General features: G+C 48.1%; 1 protein-coding gene across 1 annotated transcript in view; it reads left to right on the top strand.

Annotated features, from left to right (window-relative positions):
- dchs1b (dachsous cadherin-related 1b) overlaps positions 1 to 11,444 on the top strand; it is a 61,452-nt gene extending 50,008 nt beyond the window's left edge. Inside the window, exons 23-28 of the mRNA XM_041851448.2 lie at positions 569 to 699; positions 2,461 to 2,747; positions 5,535 to 5,676; positions 6,025 to 6,196; positions 6,613 to 7,022; positions 7,361 to 11,444. Of these exons, the coding sequence (XP_041707382.2) occupies positions 569 to 699; positions 2,461 to 2,747; positions 5,535 to 5,676; positions 6,025 to 6,196; positions 6,613 to 7,022; positions 7,361 to 9,426 (3,208 nt within the window). The 3' untranslated portion in view covers positions 9,427 to 11,444. The remainder of the gene's footprint in view (positions 1 to 568; positions 700 to 2,460; positions 2,748 to 5,534; positions 5,677 to 6,024; positions 6,197 to 6,612; positions 7,023 to 7,360) is intronic.
- The last annotated feature ends 2,358 nt before the right edge of the window (positions 11,445 to 13,802 follow it).

Raw genomic sequence — 13,802 nt, 5'->3', positions numbered from 1 at the left:
TAAATGACTAAAATGTCAATGTAAAATGTATTTGTAATCACTCTCTTGTGCTGTGTGGCTCAGAACTACAGTAGTCTAGCTCAGTGGTTCTCAGACCTCTTCTTGGGGATGTTTCACAATTTGGTTGTTGCCCTGAACTAGCTCACCAGATTCACCTTTATCAAGGGCTTGATGATTAGTGGACAATTTGCATCAGGTGGGCTAGCTGTGGAATAGTAAATAAAATGCATGGAACGGCTGGGTGTCCCAGAGGAGAAGTTTGAACAACCTCTGGCTCAGATCAAAAGTAGTGTAGCCCAGGTGTATTCAAACTCTACGAGCTCCTGATTACTGCTGTTTTTCCGTTCTAGCTGATCATTCATTGCACCCACCTCATGTCCAGGTCTAAATTAGTTCCTGATTTATAGGGGAAGATTGAAAAAAAGCAGTGGAACTGGCTTCAAGGTCCAGATTTTGACTTTGAGGGGTGTAGCTAGTCTACGAATGGTGGCCCAAGAGAGTAACGTACAACAACAACCAACCTCAGAACACCACACTGATGATTGTTTTGTTTTGTCTGGGTCGAAAGGCTGGTCGTCACAGCGACGGACAGGGGCAACCCGCGATTGGCCGGTTCGGCCACACTCACGGTGATCATCGTAGACCTCAACGACAACAGTCCAACAATCCCTCTGCCTCGGGAGGTCCGCATCCCTGAGAGTGAGTCACCTTTGGCCTGTGACCTGTAGGCTGATACATTTATATCATGTCTTTATTTCCAATAGGCCACTTTACATAGTACAGGACTCATGTACATTGCATTTGGAAAGTATTCAGACCCCTTGACTTTTTCCACACTTTGTTACATTATAGCCTTATTTTAAAATAGATTAAATACATTATTCCCCTCATCAATCTACACACAATACCCCATAATGACAAAGCGGAAACAGGTTTTTAGAAATGTTTGCAAATGTATTAAAAATAAAAAACAGATACCTTTTTTAAATTAAGTATTCAGACCCTTTTGCTACCAGACTTGAAATTGAGCTCAGGTGCATCCTGTTTCCATTGATCACCCTTGAGATGTTTCTACAACTTGATTGGAGTCCACCTGTGGTAAATTCAATTGTTTGGACATGATTTGGAAAGGCACACACGTGTCCATATGAGGTCCCACAGTTGACAGTGCATGTCAGAGCAAAAACCAAGCCATGAGGTCAAAGGAATTGTCCGTAGAGCTCCGAGACAGGATTGTGTCAAAGCACAGATCTGGGGAAGGGTACCAAAATAATTATGCAGCATTGAAGGTCCCCAAGAACACAGTGGCCTCCATCATTCTTAAATGGAAGTAGTTTGGAACCACCAAGACTCTTCCTAGAGCTGGCTGCCCGGCCAAACTGAGCAATCGGGGGAGAAGGTCCTTGATCAGGGAGGTGACCAAGAACCCGATGGTCACTCTGACAGAGCTCCAGAGTTCCTCTGTGGAGATGGGAGAACCTTCCAGAAGGACAACCATCTCTGCAGCACTCCACCAATCAGGCCTTTATGGTAGAGTGGCCAGACGGAAGCCACTCCTCAGTAAAAGGCACATGACAGCCCACTTGGAGTTTGCCAAAAGGCACCTAAAGGACTCTCAGATTCTCTGGTCTGATTAAACCAAGATTGAACTCTTTGGCCTGAATGCCAAGCGTCACGTCTGGAGGAAACCTGGCACCATCCCTACGGTGAAGCATGGTGGTGGCAGCATCACGCTGTGGGGATGTTTTTCAGCGGCAGGTACTGGGAGACTAGTCAGGGTCGAGGGAAAGATGAACAGAGCAAAGTACAGAGGGATCGTTGATGAAAACCTGCTCCAGAGCACTCAGGACCTCAGACTGGGGCGAAGGTTCACCTTCCAACAGGACAACGACCCTAAGCACACAGCCAAGACAACGCAGGAGTGGCTTCGGGACAAGTCTCTGAATGTCCTTGAGTGGCCCAACCAGAGCCCGGACTTGAACCCTATCGATCATCTCTGGAGAGACCTGAAAATAGCTGTGCAGCGACGCTCCCCATCCAACCTGACAGAGCTTGAGAGGATCTGCAGAGAAGAATGGAAGAAACTCCCCAAATACAGGTGTGCCAAACTTGTAGCATCATACCCAAGAAGACTCAAGGCTGTAATCACTGCCAAAGGTGCTTCAACAAAGTACTGAGTAAAGGGTCTGAATACTTATGTAAATGTAATAGATCAGTTTTTTTATTTTTTATACATTTGTAAAAATTTCTAAAAACCTGTTTTTCTTTGTCATTATGGGGTATTGTGTGTAGATTGATGAGGGGAAAATTACTTTTTCATCAATTTTAAAATAAGGTTGTAATGTAACAAAATGTGGAAAAGGTCAAGGGGTCTGAATACTTTCCGAATGCACTGTCCTGCATATCCTAACTCCTCAAAACCCTCAGTAACATCTCTCTGTCCCCTCCCCGTTCCTCCAGACACCCTGATCGGCACAGAGATCACCTTGGTAACGGGTAACGACGTGGACTCCAGTCCGGCCCTGTCCTACAGCCTCCAGCTGGACGGGTCGTCCCAGGGGAAGTTTGGGATCCACCGCTACAGTGGAGGGGTGTCTCTGACCTCCCCTTTGGACTACGAGGACAGGACCTGGTACACGCTAACCATCAGGGCTACGGACTCCCAACACCAGACTGAGGCTAATATCACCGTACTGGTGGAGGACGTCAATGATAACGCTCCTGCGTTCACACAGGATCTATACCAGGTAACTGTTAATCAATCAGTTAATCAATCAATTCACACGTTCCCGCGTTCACACAGGATCTATACCAGGTAAATGGCTTTTAGGTGATGAGCAATCAATCAACCAATCATTCTAACAATCAATCAACCAATCAATCTAATAATCAATCGGTCCTCCTTCATAACCCCACAAACACCCAGCTACAGTGGGGAAAAAAAGTATTTAGTCAGCCACCAATTCCGCAAGTTCTCCCACTTAAAAAGATGAAAGAGGCCTGTAATTTTCATCATAGGTACACGTCAACTATGACAGACAAATTGAGAATTTTTTTCTCCAGAAAATCACATTGTAGGATTTTTAATGAATTTATTTGCAAATTATGGTGGAAAATAAGTATTTGGTCACCTACAAACAAGCAAGATTTCTGGCTCTCACAGACCTGTAACTTCTTCTTTAAGAGGCTCCTCTGTCCTCCACTCGTTACCTGTATTAATGGCACCTGTTTGAACTTGTTATCAGTATAAAAGACACCTGTCCACAACCTCAAACAGTCACACTCCAAACTCCATTATGGCCAAGACCAAAGAGCTGTCAAAGGACACCAGAAACAAAATTGTAGACCTGCACCAGGCTGGGAAGACTGAATATGCAATAGGTAAGCAGCTTGGTTTGAAGAAATCAACTGTGGGAGCAATTATTAGGAAATGGAAGACATACAAGACTACTGATAATCTCCCTCGATCTGGGGCTCCACGCAAGATCTCACCCCGTGGGGTCAAAATGATCACAAGAACGGTGAGCATAAATCCCAGAACCACACAGGGGGACCTAGTGAATGACCTGCAGAGAGCTGGGACCAAAGTAACAAAGCCTACCATCAGTAACACACTACGCCGCCAGGGACTCAAATCCTGCAGTGCGAGACGTGTCCCCCTGCTTAAGCCAGTACATTTGCTAGAGTGCATTTGGATGATCCAGAAGAGGATTGGGAGAATGTCATATGGTCAGATGAAACCACAATATAACTTTTTGGTAAAAACTCAACTCGTCGTGTTTGGAGGACAAAGAATGCTGAGTTGCATCCAAAGAACACCATACCTACTGTGAAGCATGGGGGTGGAAACATCATGCTTTGGGGCTGTTTTTCTGCAAAGGGACCAGGATGACTGATCCATGTAAAGGAAAGAATGAATGGGGCCATGTATCGTGAGATTTTGAGTGAAAATCTCCTTCCATCAGCAAGGGCATTGAAGATGAAACGTGGCTGGGTCTTTCAGCATGACAATGATCCCAAACACACCGCCCGGGCAACGAAGGAGTGGCTTCGTAAGAAGCATTTCAAGGTCCTGGAGTGGCCTAGCCAGTCTCCAGATCTCAACCCCATAGAAAATCTTTGGAGGGAGTTGAAAGTCCGTGTTGCCCAGCGACAGCCCCAAAACATCACTGCTCTAGAGGAGATCTGCATGGAGGAATGGGCCAAAATACCAGCAACAGTGTGTGAAAACCTTGTGAAGACTTACAGAAAACGTTTGACCTGTGTCATTGCCAACAAAGGGTATATAACAAAGTATTGAGAAACTTTTGTTATTGACCATATACTTATTTTCCACCATTATAATTTGCAAATAAATTCATTAAAAATCTTACAATGTGATTTTCTGGAAAAAAAAATAGTTGACGTGTACCTATGATGAAAATTACAGGCCTCTCTCATCTTTTTAAGTAGGAGAACTTGCACAATTGGTGGCTGACTAAATACTTTTTTCCCCCACTGTATAACAACAACAACAACAAATATTGTGCAAAAATATTTAGTTATATCATAGAAGTAATATTTGTTACCATAGCAGTAGTTTGTTTTAAAACAACAAGATATTATCCAGTTCCCTGTATGGTCCGTTTTCTTCAGCAGGTCTGTAGTAAAGGAAAGAAGGGGTCCTTGTCCCCTGGGGTTTGTTTCAAATGGCACCCTATTCCCTAAACAGTGCACCATTTTTTACCAGGACCCATAAGGCTCTAGTCAAAACTAGTGCACTATAATGGGAATAGGGTGCCAATTTTGGGACGCAGACTTGGTGTAACAGTAGATTTATGTCCCAAAGTCATCTGTTGAAAGGGGCAGGAGAGAGGGGCGTGAGGTACCCACTAAACATGTCAACCAGAAGGCGTTTATCTCTCCAGGTCTTCACACCTAGTTAAACTTGATAAACATCAGGGAAAATTAGCTTTGCAAAGTTATGGTTCCCAGGATACTCACTGCATTAAAGCACCTGCACACACACACACACACACATGAATGCAAATGCAGGCACGCACACACACACACACACACACACACACACACACACACACACACACTGAGGGTGGTGATAAAAGTCAAGTCTAATCACGACTGTGTCTGGGTTGCGGAAAAGGTTAAGATGAGCTCATAACATTTACTGTTGTAAACAGGATATGACTTCAGCTTTACTGCAGGTTAACAACAACATAACGTTCACTACTGTAGACAGGAAATGAATTTCACTTTTAACACAGGTTAACAACCATCTGCTGCGTTCCAAATGGCACCCTTTTCCCTATAGAGTGCACAGTCACCACAGGGCTCTGGTCCAAACCAGTGCGCTCTCCCTCTCTTTTACTGACAGAACTGGATAGTATATTTTCAGCCTCTAGTTTAGGAATCAGGAACTCTGTTTCACCAGAGCTAGTGGTATAGCTTCTATTCATTTGGTTAGATTTCTGTTGATTTGTTGTGTTGTGTTGACTATTATGGGGTGTTTTAAAGCTGTGTGTGTCTGTGTTTCTCAGGTAACACTGCCAGAACATTCCCCGCCAGGCAGTCCCGTTGTCACGGTGACAGCGACTGACCGTGATTCGGGGGAGAATGGAAAGGTCACCTACAGAGTGATGTCATCGACGCGAGGTGGCTTCTATGTCGACCCCAGCAACGGTACAGGATTCAGTTCTCTTTCCTACCTGTTCACACACACACTGCTGTGCTGTTCCACTGCTGTGCTGTTACCATGGGGAAACGATCTGCTATCGGCAGGTAGCTTAGCGGTTACGAGCATTGGGCCAGTAACTGAAAGTTCGCTGGTTTGAATCCCCGAGCCGACTAGGTACAAAATCTGTCTTGCTCCTGTAAGTCGCTCTGGATAAGAGTGTCTGCTAAATGACTAAAATACATTTTTTTTAAAGGACTGAATAGGACTGGCGTATAGGTGAAGTCCAAGTGAATGGGTTTCAAACCTGTGTTTTATTCAAAACTTTTCAAATGATTTATCTTGTTCCCCTACAGGCACCCTGTTCATCAGGGAGAGGGCAGAGTTTGACCCAGAGAACCCGTCCGTCAGTGTGGTCATCGAAGCCTGTGACGGGGGCTCCCCGCCCCTCTCCTCCGTCACCACAGTACAGGTCCAGCTATCAGACGTCAACGACAACGCTCCTGTCTTCCACCAATCAGAGTACAGGTAGGTCACAGCGATCCCGTCTTCCACCAATCAGAGTACAGATAGGTCACAGCGATCACGTTTTCCACCAATCAGAGTACAGGCGGGTCCTGTCTTCCACCAATCAGAGTACAGGTAGGTCACAGTACTCCCGTCTTCCACCAATTGGAGTACAGGTAGGTCCTGTCTTCCACCAATAGGTGGCTGTCATCTTTTTTATCATGAAAAGGGTAGATCATACACAGATTCATTGGCTTTGAGCAGTTGCTGTATCTAGCATATGCTGCCATGTTTCAAATGAGTATAGTTACTCTATAGATACATGAAGCTAATAAATACTATACATGTTAATGTACCATATGATATGTTATTGTTAAGTGTAACCAATGAGTTGTTATTGTGATCCAAATGATTGATTCTGATAATTGTGTTTCCAGGGCGACGGTGTCGGAGGACTCCATCCCCGGGGCGACCATTCTGACCCTGGAGGCGATGGATGCTGATTTCTCTCGGGACAACTGTGGCTTCGACTTCGCCATCGCCAGGGGCAACACTGGGAACGTCTTCCAGATCGAGAGCAGCGTGCGCTTCCTGGAGGGGCGGGGCTTCCAGACCGTAGGGACTCTCCTATTGGCCGAGGAGCTGGACTTCGAGGCCATGCCCCTCTATAACCTGACGGTGGTGGTGTCGGACAGAGGGGTTCCACAGCGGAGTTCTAGCGTTGCCGCGGTGATAACCGTTGGTGACGTAAACGATAACCCGCCGGCGTTCGGCAGGGCGGAGTACGTTGTGTCACTGAGTGAAGGAGCGGGCGCTGGGACAGAGATATTACGACTCACTGCCACAGGTGAGGGAATAGGCCCCCCCCCCACACACACACACACACACACACACACACACACACACACACACACACACAAATACACAAATTGACCGCCTCAGGTGATGATAAATAGTTACACTATGGGGTTAGAAATTTAAACGGTGGAGAGGAGATGGGGTGGTGAAAATGGAGTCCCCCAATCTTTAGTATTATTATGCAGCTGCAAAGCATCTATTTGTTTTATTATAAACTGTGTTAAATGCTTTCTCTCCGCCCGCCCGCCCCTCCCTCCCCTCTCCCTCCCCTCCCCCTTCCCTCCCCCTTCCCCCTTCCCCCTCCCTCACTCCATCCCTCCCCTCCAGACCCAGACTCGGCCCCCAACGCAGAGGTCCAGTACAGTATCAGCTCAGGCGATGAGATGGACCTGTTCACAATCGACCAGTGGACCGGGGCGCTGCGGTTACAGCGACCGCTCGACCGCGAGCACCAGTCCTCCCACGTGGTCATCGTCCAGGCCTCGGATGGCCGTGGTCACGTCGCCCTGGCCCCAATCAGCGTAGAGGTCAAAGATGTGAACGATAACAGACCGTTCTTCCCCGTCGAGACTCTGACCGCTAGCATCAGAGAGAACCAGCCGGTCAACTCAGCTGTGACCATACTCCACGCCATAGACCATGACACTGGGATGTACGGCCAGCTGAGATACTACATGGTGGAGCGAGGTCAAGGGTCAGGAGTCACAGGGCGAGAGGCCTTCACCGTGGACCAAAGTTCAGGAGAGGTCAGGGCTAAGATGACTTTTGACTTTGAGAAGGTCAACTCATTTAATTTCGTTGCTCTGGCGATGGACGCCGGTAACCACTCGGCCACGGTGACGGTCCAGGTGTACGTGACCGGTGAGGATGAGTACGACCCGCTCTTCGTCTCCCCAGAGTTCTCCTTCGAGGTTCCGGAGGGGGCGAAGAGGGGCCAGAGCATCGGACAGGTCCAGGCGAATGACGAGGACGGAGGTGTAGACGGTATCGTCCTCTTCTCGCTCCCTAGCTCCTCCCTGTACTTTGACGTCAACAAAACAACCGGTGTGATATTCCTCAAGATGGACGGGTCTTCTAGTCGTAGCAGCAGCGGGTTAGGGGGGCGGTCAAAAAGGGAGACCAGGACCATGACTCTGGACGTTCACGCCCACAGCCCTCTGGACACGTCCCGTGTCACCACGGCCCAGCTGACCATCGACGTGACCAACACGTCCTTCGGCCTGGGGGCAGACCTCAACGTCCTGCTGATCATCATCATCGCAGTGTCCCTGGGGGTCATCGTGCTCCTAGTGGTCATGGCTGTGGTCATCTTTCTGGTCAAGTCAAAGAGACGCAGGAAGAACAAAGGACAGGACAACAGGGCCGTGGCCTCGGGAACCTCTCTGCAGAAACTGGACGATTCCAAATCTGGAGGATCCGAGAGGATCTATCATCAGACGTTACCAGGGTACTCTGGCAACCAGAGTGGAGCAGGGGCCGGGCCCTACACCCGGGGGGGCTCCCTTGACCCCTCACACTCCAGCGGGCGTGGCTCAGCCGAGGCGGCGGAGGACGATGAGATCAGGATGATCAACGAGTACCCCCGCGTAGCGTCCATCTCCTCATCCATGCAGGAGCACATCTCAGCCCGCGGGCCGGACTCTGGCATCCAGCAGGACGCTGACCAGCTGTCTGACATCTCCTGTGAGCCGGCCGCCCTGGAAGGAAGCACCTGGTTCAAAGGCAAGAAGCTGGGAGGGAGTCTCAGCGGAACCATGCTGTCTGGACAGCTGCCTGTCTACAGAGACGAGCTGGGAGGAGGGTACCTGGGGCTGGGGAGGGGACTCAACATCTCCCATCCTAAAGATTACGCCTTCCCAGAGGACGGGAAGCCCTCGGTGGATGGGTCTCTGACAGCCATAGTGGCCAGCGACGAGGAGCTGAGGGGCAGTTATAACTGGGACTACCTGCTCAACTGGTGCCCTCAGTTCCAACCACTAGCCAACGTCTTCACAGAGATCGCCAGGCTCAAAGACGAGACGGCCCCACAGAACCAGACCAACCCGCGCCAGCCCTTCCAGCCCAAAGCCAAGACGGACCCCAAGCCTCGCATCGACCCACCGCCCCTCATCACCGCCGTGGCCCACCCCGGGGCCAAGTCCGTCCCCCCGAAGGTCCCTGTCATCGGACGCACCTTCCCCCACCTGGCCACCCTACGACGGTCCCCCATAAGCCACGAGGGCTCCATCTCCTCAGCAGCAATGTCCCCCAGCTTCTCCCCCTCTCTCTCCCCCCTCGCCGCCCGCTCCCCCGCCGTCTCCCCCTTCGGAGTCACCCAGGGCCCCTCGGCCTCCATGATCAGCACCAGGGACCCCTCGCTGGACCACAGCCCCGACCATGAGATGAGGATCTGAGGACGAGTTTTTTTTGGGGGGGTTTTAGAGACATTTCTATCATTTATGACAAAGTAAAAGGTGCTGAGATCTGGACGTTATATCAGCTCCTATGACAGATTAGGATGTGAAGGAAGTGTTCGTTTTTCAGAGACATGTTTCTCTGATGTAGTTTGTATTATCTGACAATGTGATTGGTTCTCAGATCTGGACATTATATCAGCTCCGAGGACAGATGAAGAGATGAAGGAAGTGTTCGGCGTTGTAGAATTTTTTTTTCTCTGATTATAGTTTCTCAGATGAGTTTTAGGCCACATTTCTTCAAAAGGAAGGGGAATATAGTGTACTCTGGGAACATTTGTATTAGTGAGACCAAGTGAGTGCCAAGATGAGGCTTTAAGATCATGGACCCTAATGTTATGCGACAGGTCACATTCACCCTCTTTTCTGAAGGGAGATGTGGATTATAATTTCCTACAGGATGTAATTTCTCATCCTATGAGCACTTAGACCTAGCTATCCCTCTATGGAGAGGTGGACCATGTTGTTGGGGTGAGGAGGTTAGCATTGATAACAGACCAGCCCTCTCCTCTCCTCCCCTCCACGTGGACCATGTTGTTGGGGTGAGGAGGTTAGCATTGATAACAGACCAGCCCTCTCCTCCCCTCCTTCGCCACCATGACGCAGGCCTCTGATAATTGCCACAAGGGTTAGGAGATTGACCAAACTCTCGGCTGCGAACAACCATGCCTTGGATCCAACCCTGCAGCTGCAGACTGACCCCTCCCTGCAGACAGAGGCCCTCAGTAGAGATAAACTGACGTATCGGCTGCAGACTGACCCTCCCTGCAGACAGTCATGAAGTCCGTAGATACAGTAGATATGTAGTTTTCAGGTCACTCCTCGCTGGCTGGTCAGAGAGATAAATGATTCCACTATCCCTCTTTTACTTCTGTATCTTCACATTCTAGATCCCCATTAAAGACTTCAGTGTTCCGTTGTGGTGGTCTCACAAACAAAATGGCTGCTTACATAACAAACAAGATGGCTGCTTTCGAAATGGCCGACATTTCCTCTTCTGACCAAGTACACGTGTGTTGAAAAATACATTATACACTAGCCAGTGTTTTGTACATTGGAAACGGGGACTGAGGCTAACGTTTTCCTTTGTTGCTACAGAAGACGCGTTCTTTTGTTTTGGTTGTATTTTTTTTATATATTTTTATATTGACCTTTGATTTCTGATTTGACATGCCAGGTTATCATTTCATTCTATTTAGATATATGTATATTTGTATGTGTGTATGTATGCTAGCCACAGTATGTATGTGTTTTCCTGTCATAGATTTTAGATTTTTTGTGTCTTTGTGGACTCGTGACATTTTTGACGTGAGTGAGTGGGGAACATTTTGTGTTTTGATAATTATTTATATGAAGAAAATGAACTGCTGGCTACGTTGACAGCGGGCAACCAAGTTCAGTTTTCACCATGCTGTATTGTATCTTTAAAATATTTTCTTGTCAAAATGAAGATCCTCCCAAAATCCCGGCAAAGCTATGTAGAGACGACCAGAAATCATTGTTCACTGCCCTTACTCTGTCACCCAAACCAGACCTGTCCTCATTGTTAGTAAACTGTTATAACTGATATGTAGCGGAGGTGAACCGGACTCACGCTCTTTTGATGAAAATCTGTTTCACCCCGGTCCAAGAGGGAATGTCCTCTTGGCTTAATGGTTAAGACGTTGGTTTTCCATGCTGGAGACCAGGGTTCAGATCCCGCCTGTTACATTTACACTAGACTCAGTGTTAGTAAACTGGCTTACACAGAAGTGCACATTCTCTCTGGAATTCCTGTTCACCTCTTGTGTCTTCGTATGAAGTGCTTCCGGGTCAACACAAAGGTCAATGATGTGAGGTCATCGCTCCGTATGATGGCTTGTAACTGTGAAGTGGTTCAACTTCATACCATAGAAATACAATACATAGATTGTAGAAGGGTTTATGTAACTACTTAAAGGTAGCAGCACAATTGAAAAGCATACATGAATTTAACTTCAATTAGACCTGTCATGCTCACAAATGGTTGCTTCCAAAATCGACATACTGTGTGTTATCTCTATGCATTCTATTTCTATGATTTCAATGCTACAGTGCTACATTCTAGATATGTTGTTAGATGTGTTTCTCCAGGAGGTAGAGGAGGTTATCCAGGGTCCATGTGTTTCTCCAGGAGGTAGGGTAGGTTGAGGAGGTTATCCAGGGTCCATGTGTTTCTCCAGGAGGTAGGGTAGGTAGAGGAGGTTATCCAGGGTCCATGTGTTTCTCCAGGAGGTAGGGTAGGTAGAGGAGGTTATCCAGGGTCCATGTGTTTCTCCAGGAGGTAGGGTAGGTAGAGGAGGTTATCCAGGGTCCATGTGTTTCTCCAGGAGGTAGGGTAGGTAGAGGAGGTTATCCAGGGTCCATGTGTTTCTCCAGGAGGTAGGGTAGGTAGAGGAGGTTATCCGGGTTCCATGTGTTTCTCCAGGAGGTAGGGTAGGTAGAGGAGGTTATCCAGGGTCCATGTGTTTCTCCAGGAGGTAGGGTAGGTAGAGGAGGTTATCCAGGGTCCATGTGTTTCTCCAGGAGGTAGGGTAGGTAGAGGAGGTTATCCGGGTTCCATGTGTTTCTCCAGGAGGTAGGGTAGGTTGAGGAGGTTATCCAGGGTCCATATGTCCTCTCCATGCTCCCATTGTTTGGACTCTGTCCTGGACATCTGTTAACCTAGCAGGCCAGGGGCAGACAGCTTTAAAGCAACACTGTATGGGTCACAAATGACACCCTATTCCCTTTATAGTGCTCTGGTCAGGGCCCTGGTCTAAGGTAGGTCAGTATATAGCCTGACAGGGCCCTGGTCTAAGGTAGGTCAGTACATAGCCTGACAGGGCCCTGGTCTAAGGTAGGTCAGGAGATAGCCTGACAGGGCCCTGGTCTAAGGTAGGTCAGTATATAGTCTGACAGGGCCCTGGTCTAAGGTAGGTCAGGAGATAGCCTGACAGGGCCCTGGTCTAAGGTAGGTCAGTATATAGCCTGACAGGGCCCTGGTCTAAGGTAGGTCAGTATATAGCCTGACAGGGCCCTGGTCTAAGGTAGGTCAGGAGATAGCCTGACAGGGCCCTGGTCTAAGGTAATATGGAACCATCTGGAACTGTCTTCTCCAGTATTACCTTTCCTGTTGTTTAGTTCAGTCTGTGTTGAATCAGTAAGGGGTGATCAGCAGCAACGTGACGCTCTCCTGTATCTCACATGCTGCTTTCAAAAACAACTGGGAACTCGGATCTCGGGAAATCTCAGACTTTCGACTTCAGTGCGTTCAGGACAACTGTGAACTCTGCAAAGAAACGGTCATCCAACTCGGGATTCCAAGTCAGAATCTCGGGCATCTTTCTAGAGCTTTGACTTTCCGACCTGAAGATCACAGGCGTCATGATTTGACCTAGGTTTTCTTTCTCCCAGAGTTACCAGTTGTCTTGAAAGCACCATAAGGGATGGTTTGGCTACCTTTGCTCTGCTGCACGCCTGATAATATAATTTTACCAACAACTGTCTACCTTGCCTCTCGCTGACCTGGCTCTAACTCTGTCAGACCACTAAACATGGGAGGAGCCTCTCGCTGACCTGGCTCTAACTCTGTCAGACCACTAAACATGGGAGGAGCCTCTCGCTGACCTGGCTCTAACTCTGACCACTAAACGGGAGGAGCTGTGACCTGGCTCTAACTCTGTCAGACCACTAAACATGGGAGGAGCCTCTCGCTGACCTGGCTCTAACTCTGTCAGACCACTAAACATGGGAGGAGCCTCTCGCTGACCTGGCTCTAACTCTGTCAGACCACTAAACATGGGAGGAGCCTCTCGCTGACCTGGCTCTAACTCTGTCAGACCACTAAACATTGTAGGAGTCTGGCTTTATAGCAGCAGACTTATGAGCCGTCAGTTCAGTAGTGACATTGTGTTGTCTCACAAACATGTCTGAGTTGGAACGCCTCCGCATTGGGACTTCTTTTGCTGTGAATCCCAAATGGCACCCCAATCCCTGTATAGCCCATAGGGCTCTATTCAAAAGTAGTGCACTATATAGGGAATGGGGTGCCATATGGGATTCAAAATTGAAGATGTCTCCTGCCAACGATTCAGCAGCACATAGAACAGAAATCATCTGTATATGTATTTAAAAAGCGGAGAATAAATTCATACTGATCTCTTTTGACAAACTGGAGTCTGTTTATTTTTTCTCTCTCTCTTTTCTGACTCGGAACCAAGTTCTTCGATTTGAGGGAATTCGAAAGTAATTAAAGTGTACCAGAGTCTCTCTGGTCTTTTCAGCAGTTAAGATGTAGAGCCCGAGGCCCAAATTGC

Source organism: Coregonus clupeaformis, chromosome 27 (genome assembly GCF_020615455.1).
Source record: "Coregonus clupeaformis isolate EN_2021a chromosome 27, ASM2061545v1, whole genome shotgun sequence".
Taxonomy (NCBI): domain Eukaryota; kingdom Metazoa; phylum Chordata; class Actinopteri; order Salmoniformes; family Salmonidae; genus Coregonus; species Coregonus clupeaformis.
This window is presented reverse-complemented; position numbering and strand designations above follow the sequence as displayed.